This window comes from Delphinapterus leucas, chromosome 9 (genome assembly GCF_059928025.1).
Source record: "Delphinapterus leucas isolate spDelLeu-1000000601 "Yukka" chromosome 9, BTC_Dleu_Yukka2, whole genome shotgun sequence".
Taxonomy (NCBI): domain Eukaryota; kingdom Metazoa; phylum Chordata; class Mammalia; order Artiodactyla; family Monodontidae; genus Delphinapterus; species Delphinapterus leucas.
In genome coordinates this window covers 44,941,325-44,956,754 of record NC_143137.1, presented here as the reverse complement: position 1 = coordinate 44,956,754, position 15,430 = coordinate 44,941,325, and the positions used below count along the sequence as shown (strand labels likewise).

Sequence of the window (15,430 nt, the reverse complement as noted above, 5' to 3'; positions counted from 1 at the left end):
ACACACTAAGGAAAACTTGAGTTTCAGAAACTTAAAGTCCTTCGCATCTTGAAAATCACGTGAGTTAACAAATCTCTTCAGTTTTTACCACATGAATGCAGTTTCGTTGAAACTAAAAATTGTGTGTTGCTTGTATTGTTCAGGCTGTTTCTAACAGCTGGAAATATTGGATCATGTGGCCAGTGCTTTCTCATCTTTGCTGAATGATGTCAACATCCTGCAGAACAAAGCTAAAGAGGAAGATGAAGGAAAAAGTGTGCAAAGAACCTCAGTGAGTGAAGCCAAAGAGCATCGAAGAAGAATGGGTGAACTTTTTTAGGATAGGTTCAAAGCAGAACACTAGAAGGGATTATAGCCTGGGAGCATCACAGTCATTGAAGATGAGAAACAAATTTTCCATCGTCTCTGCAGAAGCAGGGTGTGGAGCAGAGTTGCCATGACAAACAAACACGACCAAAGTCATGTGTCTCTTTCAGCAGAGCACTGGTCTCTTCAGGCCTGTGATGACTTGACACCTTGTGATCCTCCCCAAGCTCTTCTGAGCAAGCAGTGTCCTCACTCATCCATGCTGGCCAAGCAGGCTCCTCCTTCCTGTGTGTCTGAGGGGTTAGTCAAGGACAGAACTCAAAAGGAGAACTCACTTCAGACTAACAAACTCAAGAGCTTGTCTTGTCTTGCAGGCAAAGCACCAGACTCCTTCGAAATGGAAGAGGTCAGTGTACTCAACTTCTAAGGGAAGTATCTCCCACCAAGGCATCTTTTGCCTTCCACCCCTCATTTAACCCCTTCATCTTTCAGCCCTTCAGCATTACATCTTATTCCAAACTTCTGTTTAATCTAGGACATTTAAGGTCATTCTAGTTACTTCAGTCAGAGCTAAACTAGTATGAAGCCAGCCTTTGCTTTCTCCCATTTCTTTTCCTTTTTTTGCTCACAACTGAATCCACAGGTTATTTTTCACTTTGCTTTTCCTCAGTGTTTTATTATGCATCTCAGTATACTTTCATCTACTCTCTAACTTTTCATGTTTCACCTTCTTTGAGGGTCAGTTCAACTACTTCCCACTAAGTGAAGCTAGCACACCACTCTTCCTCTGTATTCTCGTAGCCTTGGCATGGAGAGCTTGTTACAGTAAAGATTGCGTGTGTGTGTTGACAACACCTCCCCCGCTGGACTGTCAGCTCCTTGAGGATTAGATTTTATCCTCAAGGGAATATGTCTTGGGAATATTTCCCTTGCAACACCTAATGCAGGGCCTTGGACAAAAAAAGTAGGGACTTGGGTTTGATAGCATTTTATTTGCTTGCTTGCTTTGGGATTTAGTGATACTCACGTAGCTTGACCTCCATTTCACACATATTCTTTGCCTCTTCATCCCACCTTCATTCACACATGCTAATTTTCATTGTCATTTAGATGGCACACCCAACTGTACTTCAGAGTCTTTTTAAAAAATATATACACATTTTCACTCATCTCTTTATTCTTTAATTACAGAGAAAGTATAGAAGAGCAAGGCTTTTTCCCCCTTTTCATGTAAATTGTTTAGAAGTCAGGTAGGATATTTATATGCCAATCCCAAGGTCAGGCCACTCTCTTTCGAGCCCTCTACAGGTGAGACACTCTACATGTCAGCCCACTACATGTGAGACACTCTACATGTGAGCCCACTACATGTGAGGCTCTGGGACACAGACTCTGCCCTCAAGGTAACCACAGTGTAGTGGCAGGGATAAGCACAAAAACCAATAACATGGTAGGGAGAGTGACAGCTATGCTGATAAACTTTCATGTCACTAAAGAGACAAGTTTGGATATCTGGGGAGTAAGAAAAGGGGCTCTTAATCAGCCAGGGGGCTGAGACAATCAAGGAAATCGTAGGATGTTAAAGCTTAACAATAACTTTAAAAGAAGTCTAAGAATGCCTATTGGTAGGTCTCCCCATCCCACAAAGAGATAAAAATTGCCTCAAAATATATAGCTGTTAATGATCCTAATATCTATGTGTATATGTTTTTGTATGCATATGTATTATGTCAAAAATGATTTTAAGAACCTTAAAATATTAATCTGACTTAAAACAGTAGCATAAAAATGAATAAAAATTATAAATGGAGAAAAAACAGAGCTTTGGTCAAGTGCCGTGATTTCAATACAATCGCAGGTGGCACTAAAAAAGCGTATTTTCTTTTATTCAATCTTGTAAAAATTATACAATTACCAAACTAATAGTTAAATTACTATAAAGACTATAAAGACAATCTGCAAGTCATTATTCAGTCTGCTGTCTATTTCCTAGGATCCAAACAGGAAATTCACCAAACTCCAGCCTGTTGACAAGCCTCATTAGACTCCACGGTCCCCTTACTAAGCTTCTTCTGCATCAAACTATACTGACTTAGAGGAGAACAAAGTTCCTTGTATGTCATCTATATGTGAGAGTACAGGGAGAGATAAATATCATCATATTCAACATAAAGAGCTAAGAAAAGAATGTTAGTCCTTGCATGGCAAACTTTCGAATATTCTTATATGACAATTATTCAAGGAAAAGCAATACGTATTAGTATATATAGGTGTGGTAAGGGAGAACACACTCAGACACCAAAAATTAAAATAAAAGTAAAAACCTCACGTTTTGTGGCACATAGTGGGAACTTGGTAAATATTCATAAAGGAGTAAATTAATATTAGAAGTATTTGATAATTTAATCTGTGAGTGGCTTCCATATAAAAACAAAATATTCTGTTGAACTTCGAAGCCAACTTTCGTTGTGGTGTTTCTTTAATATTTGCCCAGATTTGTGTAAGAGGCTATATGTATATATAAGGCAGAGAGAGCCTTCAAAATGATATTTAAAAACTCACTATTTGAATTTTGTTTTCTTTTTTTTTAATAAATTTATTTACTTATGTATTTATTTTTGGCTGCATTGGGTCTTTGTTGCTGCGCGTGGGCTTTCTCTAATTGTAGCGAGCGGGGGCTGCTCTTCATTGTGGGCGCGGGCTTCTCATTGTGGTGGCTTCTCTTGTTGCGGAGCACGGGCTCTGGGAGCGGGGGCCTCAGAAGTTGTGGCGCACGGGCTTAGTTGCTCCGTGGCATGTGGGATCTTCCCAGACGAGATCTCGTTAAATTCTTAACCACTGCACCACCAGGGAAGTCCCGAACTTTGTTTTCTTAAAAATGTATATTTAAAATATTAAATCTTCATCACACAGACTGGGAGAAAAATATTTCTTTCACTCAATACCAATGTATGAGTAAATGAAACTTGGGTAGGTTGTAGCTTAAACAAGAGCTAATGCCAGATTTAATAGTCATTTTTTAATGGCAAATTTAAAAATATAAGAAATGAAAACTATGTGTGAAATTGGCAGATTTTCATGGCAGTTAAAACATAAACCAATGTACTTAAATATCTACCTATCAGAATTTCAACTCTGATTGGCCAAATTCTGCCTCCAGATCACTCTATGATGTTTTCCCTAAAGTCCTACTAAAGGCTGAATATGGTAATATTTGGCTCACTTCTCAAAATTATGATTCCAACCAAGTTGTACATAGATTTTTAATGCAAAAATCAACATTTTTGTGTTTAATTTTACTGAGTTAAACTGAGTCTGTTCCTTTCTTTTTTTAATTCCCAAATATATTATGAGAATTTAATACTTATGAAACTTCTGTAACTGTAGACTCTCTTAGGGTGCATCTTTGTATCTACAATATAACATCTTAAACCTTCCCTCTGGCTTACATACAAGGACCCTGCTCTCTGGAACTCCTATGTAAGAATGTTACCCGTAGTATTAAACAATGCCAGTCAGCATCTTGTTTAGGTGAGAAATGTTTCAAACGTTATAATTATTTCTTTTTTTTTTTTTTAATAACTTGGGCCCAGGTGGAATAACCCAGGAATATACCTGGTTTCCATTTTACATTATTGGGAATTTTTTGTTTTTCTTTTTTTTTAATAGATGAATAGGTACTTTACATTGCACTAAGTGGATTTTTCTCCAGGATAACAGTCACAGAGAAAAAATTTACTTATTATACTGAAAAATTTATATGGTGCACACTGGTTTGAGTTACAAAACCAGTAAAAATAATGTTAAGAAGTATGTCTAATCAATTACAAGTATAAAGTACCTTCTGTGAAAAAAGAGATGAAGGATTAAAAAGAGGGAATAAATATTTCTTCTTACATTGCTGAGCTATATCCTCATAGTCCTCTGTTTATTCCTGGGTTAAAGGTAATTTTTGGCCGTATGTACCACAAAGCTTAAAATGTTTTCATCCTTTGATTCAGCCTTCAATATTCAGACATGAATCCCAAATAAATAATATGACATGTAGAAATAGATTTATGTACAAAGATACTCATCTCAGCATCATTTCTATTTGCAAAATTTAGAAAACTTTCCAACATTAGGAGAATCATTAAGTAAATTAATGTACCTTCAAAATATGGCCTATTGTGCACTCATTGAAGATGGTGTTTTCAAAGAAATTTTATGATATGGGGAAAAAAGATCCCTCCAAATTTTGAGATGAAAATTTGACTACGTTACTATATCCAGAATTAATGTATTAAAAGAAAACCTGCAAAGACATGCTCCAAAATAATAACAGTAACCATTTTCCTACCTTATTTAACTTTTTATATTTATCAAGTTTCTATAGAAAGCTGTTATTATTTTTAAAGAAATAATTATTATTTTGTTTTAGCAATAATTTTATTCTCATTAATAGGGTAATATTCATTAATTTCTTAAAAGAATTTTTTAAATAAACTCTACTCTCTCAATTTGAAAATCAAATGTTCTTTGAGCTTTCTAAGCTTTATATAGCAACTGAGTTATGAAATTTCCTGAATTGCTCTCCACAAATTTACCAAGTTGTAAATAAATCCCTTAGAGAGCTAAAATTAAATATGGGAAATAACTTGCTTGCTCCAAATATAGTTAAAGCTCTTTAGGAACAAAAGAAATATTTCTAGGTTAATAGTAATAATATTATTTAAGTTTAGTTCAAATGCCACATTTTCCAGGCAGGGCCTCTACTCCTTCCACCCAGAAGTGATCTTTCCCTTTCCCTCTTCTTAACTCCCTTAGTTCTTTGAATCTTTGTTATGAGTGCCTTGTACATACCACCGGCCTGCCACAGACTGTTAGCTCTCTGAGTTCAGAAATCATGTTTAATCCTCTTGGCAGTAGCCAGTAGGTATTCATTATATGTTGATTAAATAAATGAAGTGAATTTATTATGAAAGCGTTTCTAATGAGACTGATGCACTTTGGTGTCTCAGGTCCAGAGCTTTGAAGAAGAGGCTGGTAATCCTCTTGACATGACCTCAGGAACTGTAGGTAAGAATTCATCAAGGTGTACAATTTCATCAATGGTCTTTCACAAAGAAAATGTCAATAACTAGTGCTCAATTTTCTTAATATGTAGAACTTAAATTATCTTCAAGAGATGCTATACCTACTACTACTACTACTTCGACCTACTGTTATTAAACACCTGCTAGCAATGCATATGTACATGTAAATTTCAAAATACTTACTACAGAGATGTCCAGTATCCCTGGGGCTAATGTAGTATGTGTTATTGTCTAACAAAAACTCTATATGGGGCTTCCCTGGTGGCGCAGTGGTTGAGAGTCCGCCTGCCGATGCAGGGGACACGGGTTCGTGCCCCGGTCCGGGAAGATCCCACATGCCGCAGAGCGGCTGGGCCTGTGAGCCATGGCCGCTGAGCCTGCGCGTCCGGAGCCTGTTGCTCCGCAACGGGAGAGGCCACAACAGTGAGAGGCCCGCGTACCGCAAAAAAACACCAAACAACTCTATATGGCCCAAATAGGCTAATGAAATGGATTTTACACAGACCTGGGACTAACTGAGTGAATACTTTCTTACTCCTACTGCTTGCTGTTTCACAAGTCATATTTTACCGGACCTCAGTTTTTCCGTCTGTAATAAAGAGATAAGTACAGATAATTTTTAAGTTCTCTGCTGGCACTTATAGTCTACATTAAGTGATTCTATGACCATCATATTAATCTCACAGTGGAAACAAGTTGCTTAGATGTAACATTCCAAATCATCTCTTAGACTGGTGTTAATATTACCCTAGAAAACAGAGAAGGAAGTCTTTCTCCACTACTGGTTCTTAGGCTGCCATTCAGCCATCATTGTGATTCAGCATTACCATGATGCTATAAAAGAGCTAAAAGTAGACAGGGGTTAGTGAAGCAAAATAAAGCAGATGAAGCTCGCGTGTTTCCTAGAAGAAAATATGCAAATTTAAAATTTAATTTAGTGTGGTGTCAAACACATTTTTTTCATTACAAAGTGTATGTATGGGCCTCATTTTGCTAAACGCTGTTTAGAAATTATGCATTAGTAATTATAGGGTCCTGCTGACTACATAAATTGTTATCCTGCTCTTCGAAGTAATTACCACTAACCTGCGCTGAGGTTTATAAGACAAAAATAAGCATCTGTTTTCCATCTAATTGAACGCTTCTCAGTGAAGCTGGAGGTCCCCTTGCCAATAGGAATTGCCTTCCTTGACATTCAATTAAGAGGTCTGCTGATACCATGTAAGTCTCCCCAGTCATTCCAAAAAATGATTTGGGAAGTTAGGCAAAAGCACTAATTTACATTTAATCTCGAATTCATAGAACAAATTAAGATGGGTAAAGGTTGGCCTAATGGAGAAAATCTGAATTATAGTAAAGCAAATGTGATTTTATTACTTTCAAAAACAGTGTTGTTAACCCAAGAAAAAATAGGACTGAGAAAAAATAAGTAAAACTAGTTTGATTAGTAGGGAAAGGGAAAATTATTACTTTGATTGATATATATGAATGGATTACATATATATGAATTATATATGTACATATTAAATATATACACATATGAATGAATGAATGTTTACACAAAGTTCAAAAGATGACTTTACTCAAAAGAGGAAAGCACATGGACTGTTTGACCAATAGGATATAGCAGAAATGATGTTGTGCCACTTTCAAGCTTATCCTTTAACCCACCTGGCTGCTTCCTGTTTCTTGAAACACCTGCTCTTGGAACATTCCTTCTGGGAACCTAGCCCTAGCTCATTCTGTGTGAGAAGTGCAACATGTGGGTATGCCACATGTGATCACTCTGGTGGGACAGCCTTGAATGAGCTCACCTGTGAGTAAACCACCTTAGTTACCCAGTTCGGTCAAACTTTCAGATGACTCCAGCCCAGATGCCATCAGACTGCAACTGCCTGAGAGAATCCAAGCGACAACCACATAGCTAAGCTGAATCAATCCACAGAACCATGGAAGTAATAATGAATTGTAGCTTTAAGCCACATATATACATACAAATAGATGAAGGCATGTGATGAACACTTCAAATACCTTTAAAACTTGAAGATACTTTAAAGACTATTTCATCTACTCAAGCACAATACTCTGAATATTAGCAGAAAAAGTGTATTTAAGCATTTCCCTAAATGAATTTGAGCAAAATTTCTTCTTATGAAAGATGGGGACCCAAGGCCACAAATGTACCATCCTCCCTTTATCACTGAAAAATGATCACTGGAATGACAAGGGAATATAAATATAAGAAGGAAACGTAACAATTCTCATCTCACTGAAAATATTCATTTCTGAGGATTCCAAATGATTCTTTGTAGTCATTCTTTTATTGGTGGGCATTTTTGGGATAGCCTCTAATTGTGAACTGCTAGATACTGTGGTAATTTTTCTGTTTGCTGATATTACAGTGACAGGAAAGGTATGCCTTGACTCATCTGAGCGTTAACTTAGCTTCATTTGGAAATTATGACCATAACTCGTTAGTATAGTTCTACAGTGCACTTACAATGCTAAAGGAAGCTCTTCAGACTAATGATAGACAGTGAACTGTGATGTTTATACCATACATAAATGTAATACATATGACATTTTCAGCATGGAGGAAGGGGAGGTTGGTAAATGGATCAATAGAGCTCAAAGTTTTTACACCTTATGTGAAATGGTACAATATTAAAGTACACCACGAGGGACTTCCCTGGTGGCACAGTGGTTAAAAATCCACCTGCCAATGCAGGGGACACAGGTTCGATCCCTGGTCCAGGAAGATCCCACATGCGCGGAGCAACTAAGCCCGTGAGCCACAACTACTGAGCTTGCACTCTAGAGCCCGCGAGCCACAACTACTAGCATGCGTGCCACAACTACTGAAGCCCGCTCACCTAGAGCCCGTGCTCCACAACAAGAGAAGCCCCTGCTCACCGCAACTAGAGAAAGCCCATGTGCAGCAACAAAGACCCAATGCAGCCAAAAAATAAAAATAAAAATAAATAAAATTTAAAAAAAGAAAATAAAGTACACTGTGAAATTTTGAGGATTTAAAGCAACCATTAACAAATCAATAGATAGCTAGTGGGAAGCAGCCGCATAGCACAGGGAGATCAGCTCAGTGCTTTGTGACCACCTAGAGAGGTGGGATAGGGAGGGTGGGGAGGGACATGCAAGAGGGAGGAGATATGGGGATATATGTATATGTATAGCTGATTCACTTTGTTATAAAGCAGAAACTAACACACAATTGTAAAGCAATTATACTCCAATAAAGATGTTAAAAAAAAAAATGGGCAGAAGACCTAAATAGACATTTCTCCAAAGAAGACATACAGATGGCCAAGAGGCACATGAAAAGCTGCTCAACATCATTAATTAGTAGAGAAATGCAAATCAAAACTACAATGAGGTATCGCCTCACACGGATTAGGATGGGCATCATTAGAAAATCTACAAACAACAAATGCTGGAGAGGGTGTGGAGAAAAGGGAACCCTCTTGCACTGTTGGTGGGAATGTAAATTGATACAGCCACTATGGAGAACAGTGTGGAGGTTCCTTAAAAAACTGAAAATAGAATTACATATGATCCAATAATCCCACTACTGGGCATATATCCAGAGAAAACCATAATTCAAAAAGACACAGGCACCCCAATGTTCACTGCAGCACTGTTTACAACTGCCAGGTCATGGAAGCAACCTAAATGCCCATCAACAGACAAATGGATAAAGACGATGTGGTACATATATACAATGGAATATTACTCAGCCATAAAAAGGAATGAAACTGGGTCATTTGTAGAGATGTGGATGGATCTAGAGACTGTCATACTGAGTGAAGTAAGTCAGAAAGAGAAAAATAAAAATCAGATATTAATGCATATATGTGGAATCTAGAAAAATAGTACAGATGAACCAGTTTGCAAGGTAGGAATAGATACATAGATGTAGAGAACAAACGTGTGGACACCAAGGGGGGAAAGCAGGGGGGGTGGGGGGGTGGGATGACTTGGGAGATAGGGATTGACATGTATACACTGATGTGTATAAAATAGATAACTAATAAGAACCTGCTGTATAAAAAAAAGTTAAAATCACAGAGGTATAGCAAAAAGCTGATAGAAAAATTAAATTATAATTTAAAAAAGTACAATGAAGGCAGTAAGTGACAGATTGAATACTGCAGAAAAATAACTGAATTTAAAAAGTGGAGACATGTGTGAGAAATTATTTAAGAATCAAGTAGAAAAATGAAATGGATATAATAAACAAAATGTCAAGGAAGACAGATCCAAGGAGTATATTACATAGTCCTAACAGGTGGTTAGAGTTGGACTCTTCCCGTCTTAGTTTTGACTGAGGTTCTAAAAAAGATATCAGATACAAAGTCAACATGTGACAAATCCGTATATGCAACTTTTCTAAGGAAACTGTAGGACTCAATTCCACAACTCTTGAGCTCATTGTGTATTTAAAGAGGGGACAAGTTGCAGAGAGAAAGAAAAGACTGGTGAAGATATTTAATTGGGGAAAAGTAATGCCCTGTTGTGTGCCCTTCTACCATTTGGAGGAGGACTGGGGATGCTACTTTGAGACCCAAGCAGTAAGGGGCATTTAAAGGAGACCACTCACAGAGCAATTTCATTATATTTAACAAGGACAGTCACAGTGTAACCAGTACTTCACATGTTCTGGGTACTTCACGTGCATTACACCTTTTAATCCTCAAAATAAACCATTGAGTTAGGCACTATTATTATTTCTAATTATTAGATGAAGAAACTGAAGCACAGAGAGGTTAAGTAACTTTCCATGGCCTCACAGATAGTAGAAAGTGGTTCCAGGTTTCAAATTCAGGTCATCTAGCACCAGAGTCTGTACTCTTAAATACTACACCATACAACTTTGAAATGACTCCTCTGCAGTTGGAAGACATGTGGTTGGTGAATGAGAAAAATAATGCAGGCTGTGAAATGGATTGTGACTCCAGGCTGAGAAGTGCTCAAGGACAAGTCAAGAGGGCAAGGGAAGAGTTGACCACTGTATTTCATCAATTATAAGATGAACAGCTTTTCCTTGAAATCAAGATACATCTTACAATTGATGGCAGGTCATAATTTAATTGGCAGAGGGTTTCTTCCTTTTTTAGTGGTACATAAATAATAGAAATCTTAAAATTAATGGTATCTAATACTATTTGATGGCAATGGGCATAAAGAAAAGGGAATGCCACCTGACCAAACTACAGACTCTGCATTGAATCATATTTACACAGCTATAACAATGTGAACGCTGTTGATTGGTTTTCAGCTTCGAGAATCAACAAATAGGCAAACACAGAGACTTAATTCTGATCACATAAACATTTTGAAGGTAGAATTATAGCTGTTGGGAAGTGGTAGATGAAACGTTGGAAGAAGGTGGAGGAAAGAACAGGGACTTTCATCCAAGAAGAAAACAGATGGCACCTGACCTGGGCGACTGAGAAGTAGTTTCCATAAACGTATGAACAAGCTTAAACCGAGCAGTGAATGGTGCCAAATCCTAGGTTTGGAAATATTAGGGAGAAATTACCACTCTTAGGACTGCAGGGGCAGGGGAAGGAGTAGTGGCTGAAACCGGGGGGTGAACAGCTGTACGGAAAGCTGTGGCTTTTTGTAGAGTGAGGCAGCCAAGCTGTGGATGACCCAGCAAGGAGGCAGGTGGGAAAATAAATACTCCAAACTCCCTCTCTCGCTATCCTCCAATCTCCAATGGCCAAACCCAAGATGATGCCAGAGATCAAGGAAGCTCATTGATATGGTCAATAAGGGACACATAGAGTAGAGAAGAAAGGAGACTAGATCTGGAGGAGCAAACAGAAAACATTCAGTACAGTACACTAATGTCTTTACCTTAGATAGAAGCTTGTCAAGATAATGATTAAAGCTGATAGACTGCGAAAGTAAGAGATGTTCAGATAGATGATAAATAATGATAGATAGATAGATAGATGATAGAAATACAAGGACAAAGGGAGTACAGTAGCAGTGTAAATTAGCTAAAATCTTACCTTTGATAAATAAATATTGGAACAAAAATAGTTTTTATTAAGTCTAGGTACATGAAGGAAATGAGAACACCTAAATATCACAGTAAAATGTATGAGATACAATGATAAGGTGGGGAAAGGGGTAATCCACAAATTTCCAGACAGAAAAGTACAGATTACTTACAAGTGAAAACGTTCCAACATGTCATTAGGAACACTAAATGGCAGGTGGGAGTAAACTGATGTCCACATAATTTAGAAGTGGGAAAATGTGAACCAATGATTTTATACCCATTCATATTTTTTCTATATGCAAGGGCAGCTTAAAGTCATTCTCAAAGGAAGATTCATGAAGTATTCCCTTCACTACCCTTCTAGGACAATGTCCTCAATGATTAAGATGTTACTCAAAATAACATAGTCCTGGGAATTCCCTGGCAGTCCAGTGGTAGGACTCCAAGCTGTCACTGCCTAGGTTCAATCCTTGGTCAGGGAAATAAGATCCTGCAAGGAAAAAAAAAAAAAAAGTACTCTAGGGGCTTCCCTGGTGGCGCAGTGGTTGAGAGTCCGCCTGCCAATGCAGGGGACACGGGTCCGTGCCCCGGTCCGGGAAGATCCCACATGCCGCAGAGCGGCTGGGTCCGCAAGCCATGGCCGCTGAGCCTGCGCGTCCGGAGCCTGTGCTCCGCAACGGGAGAGGCCACAACAGTGAGAGGCCCACGTACCGCAAAAAAAAAAAAAAAAAAAAAAAAGTACTCTAGAATAATTCAAATAGGGTATGGAAAAAGTGAACTCAAGTAAAAACCAACTAAACATACAAAGTTGATTAATTATTGTCAAATTTTCTGAAACAAAATATTACAAAGTAACTTGGGATAAAAATAAAATTTACAATAATAATTTGTTTAAATTCTATTTTATTATAACAAACTACTGTGAAAGATTGGAAATAGGATAAAAGAGAAATAAAGACAAAAACTAATTAGGGTTTATCATATTAAAATCTAATAAAATATGCTTCAAGGTAAAAAAAATTAAAAAGAAGACTTTAAAAATTTAATCAAAATTATAAACCACATTTAAGATTTAAAAATTATGAATCATTACATACCAAATAATTAACACCTAATATATAAAGACTGATTTTATGAATTTGTAAAAAGCCTCTAGAAATCAATTAGAACAACAACAAAACCTTATTAGATTAATGAGGAAAGGAAATAGATACAAAGTCCAGGGAAGAAATATACAAGCTCCATAAAAATGGTAAAACATGATCAATGTCTCCTGTAACTAAACAAATACAAACTTAAACAATAATGATAACATATGTTTCACCTACCATATTAGCAAATATTTAAAGATTTATATAATACCCAGTGATAATAAAAATTTAAAACAAACACCCAATGTTGGTTGGAAGCTAAATTGTCATAATTATTTGGAGTATAATCTGTTGATGTTGCACAATTTTAAATGTATGTAACTTTAGTGCAACTATTATAGTTCTGAAACTTGACCTACCAATAGACTCAAATGTACACGCAAGGATTTTTTACTATAAAAATGTTTATAATAACAAGCAACTAGAGGCAGCCTAAGTGCCAAAAATATGTGTGCTTCAAATAATTATTGTACATTCTGGCACTAAAATCTATTAATCTATTCTGACATTAAAGTCTATTTTTTTAAATGAGGCAGATATTTATATGTTGATACGGAAAGGTCTCTAAGATATACACCTGCTAAAGGAGGGGGGAAAAGATACGTGCAAAAGAGTCTATATACATACCTCTTTGTGTTGAAAGAGTATATTTCTATTGAGAGAGGAAGGTATGTGCAGGATGCTTCTGAAAGAATGTATAAGGGACTGTTAATGGCAGTACCTTAACAGAAGGGAAACTCACATGTTTTAAATTAATTGGCATCTTTTTATTATGTTACCACGTGTATATGTTATTTTCATAACACTACTTAGCAAAATAAACTCTGTGATACTATAGGAAATTGACACAATGAAAATGGGAGATTTTGTTTTAATAAAAATTATGTATGTTAAGGTGTACAATGTGATAATTTGATGTACATATACACAGTGAAATAATTACTATGATGATGACTACTCAAGCTAATTAACATGTCATCTCTTCACATAGTTAACTTTGTGTGTGTGTGTAATGAATGAACCTGAAATCTCTCAGCAAATTTCTAATATTCAATACAGTATTACCAACTGTAGTCATCATGCAGTACCTTAGATCTCTAGACTTAATCATCCTGAATAACTGCAACTTTGTACCCTTTGACCAACATCTCCACTCAAATTGAGAGATTTTATTATTCCTCTAATCTTTTACAGGTCAAACATGAAATAATAAAATATGATAGAAAAGATATTAATATTATAATTGATAATATGCCTTTAATAGAAGAATATTGAAATAAGTATTCCTTGCTGGTGTTCTTGGAATATTTATTAAAATATCTAACAAACTGTAATGCAAAGATTATTTCATTTATATCTTATACACACACACACACACACACACACACTCACACATAATGTATAGGCTACTTTGCCATAGATATAAATGCAGTAATGTTTGAATTCAATAAAAAAGTGTAAGTATAAGTGACACTTTCCTCCTCCAAACAAAGCAAAATACCAAATCCAAGACTTAGGGACTGAGTCCTCCACCTTATAGAAAAGTGCAGAAAATGCAAAGTTAACATTATAAATTCAAAATAATGTAAATGAAGCAAATTTTAACCTCAGTAGTAATCTAAGAAATATAAATTTAAATTACACTAAAATAGACAAATGAGTTACTAAATTGATGGAGGGTTAAGAAATCATATAATCTAATGTTGTCAAGTATACACATTGTTTTCCAAAGGCAATATAACAACATGTATCAGAAATATTGCAAATGGTTTACCTTCTGAGCAGTGCGCACCCTCTAGAAAGTTATCCTAAAACAGTTATAAAAGAGGTGTGAAAACTAAAAATAATCAAAAAAGATGAAATTAAAAAAAAACCAGAACCAGTCTAGATATCCAACATAAAAGGTTGTTTAAATAAATAATGCTGCATATCATGCAGTGATTAATGAGAATACAACTGGTATTTTACGCCACAGTGGTTAAAGACTTAGGAGAGAAAAACAAGTCAAAATAAAACTCACGTTCCTACAGAAAAATATCTCAATCTGCTTATATAAAATTACATATTTAATCTATATAATACACATAAAAATTACATATGAGATAAACTACAGGTAATAGTTTGGTGACCATCTCATGGTGATGAGTTTCAGGTAATATTTTGCCTTTCCCCTTCTTACATTTTATACAGTACAAATGAAAATGTTTGAAACAAGTTTCAAACATTTTCAACAACAACAACAAAAATCAATCCTTTGATCAATCAGTCAAGAGGGAGAAAGAGGGAGAGATCACAGTATTAACAATGGCAATCTCCAGATGATAGAATTACATCTGGTTTTTCCTCCTTTTGCTTATCTGTATTTTCTAATTTGTCTACACAGAATAATCATTCAATGAAGATAATCCTAAACGTTACTTTTTACAATTTGAGTATATTTGGGGACCTAGAGAACTTTGAAGAGATAACTTTTACGTGCTGTCTCCTGGTTGGTCTTCTTCCTCATCAGTTACCACTAAACTAGAATCGTTTATTCTCTCTCAATTTTTCCCTTCCCTTCCTTTCTCTTCCCTCCCCTCCCCTCCCCTTCTCTTTCTCTCCCTCTCCCTCTCCCTCTTCCTCTCTCTTCTTCTTTCTTTGTTATTTCAAAGAGGCTGGTATTCGAATTTAGAAAACACCAAAAATGGCCGATTTCCTTTGTTAGGCAGACAAATTCCGTAGTCCCTGCTATTCTTCCTCCTTTATTTTCTCTACCTATACCCGCTTCCTTTTGCTATTATTGCCCTTGGTGAATGACACCTCCACAGGACTTACTGGAGAAACTGTAACCTGGCTCTCTTGTGCCAAACAGTGCTCCTTTTAGGGGTAGG

General features: G+C 36.4%; 1 protein-coding gene across 1 annotated transcript in view; it reads left to right on the top strand.

Moving 5' to 3' along the window:
• The window catches only part of ITPRID1 (ITPR interacting domain containing 1), an 88,693-nt gene that overhangs the window by 22,681 nt on the left and 50,582 nt on the right, over positions 1-15,430 (top strand). Inside the window, 4 exon segments of the mRNA XM_089917082.1 lie at positions 144-313; positions 315-429; positions 432-712; positions 5,307-5,428. Of these exon segments, the coding sequence (XP_089773208.1) occupies positions 144-313; positions 315-429; positions 432-712; positions 5,307-5,428 (688 nt within the window).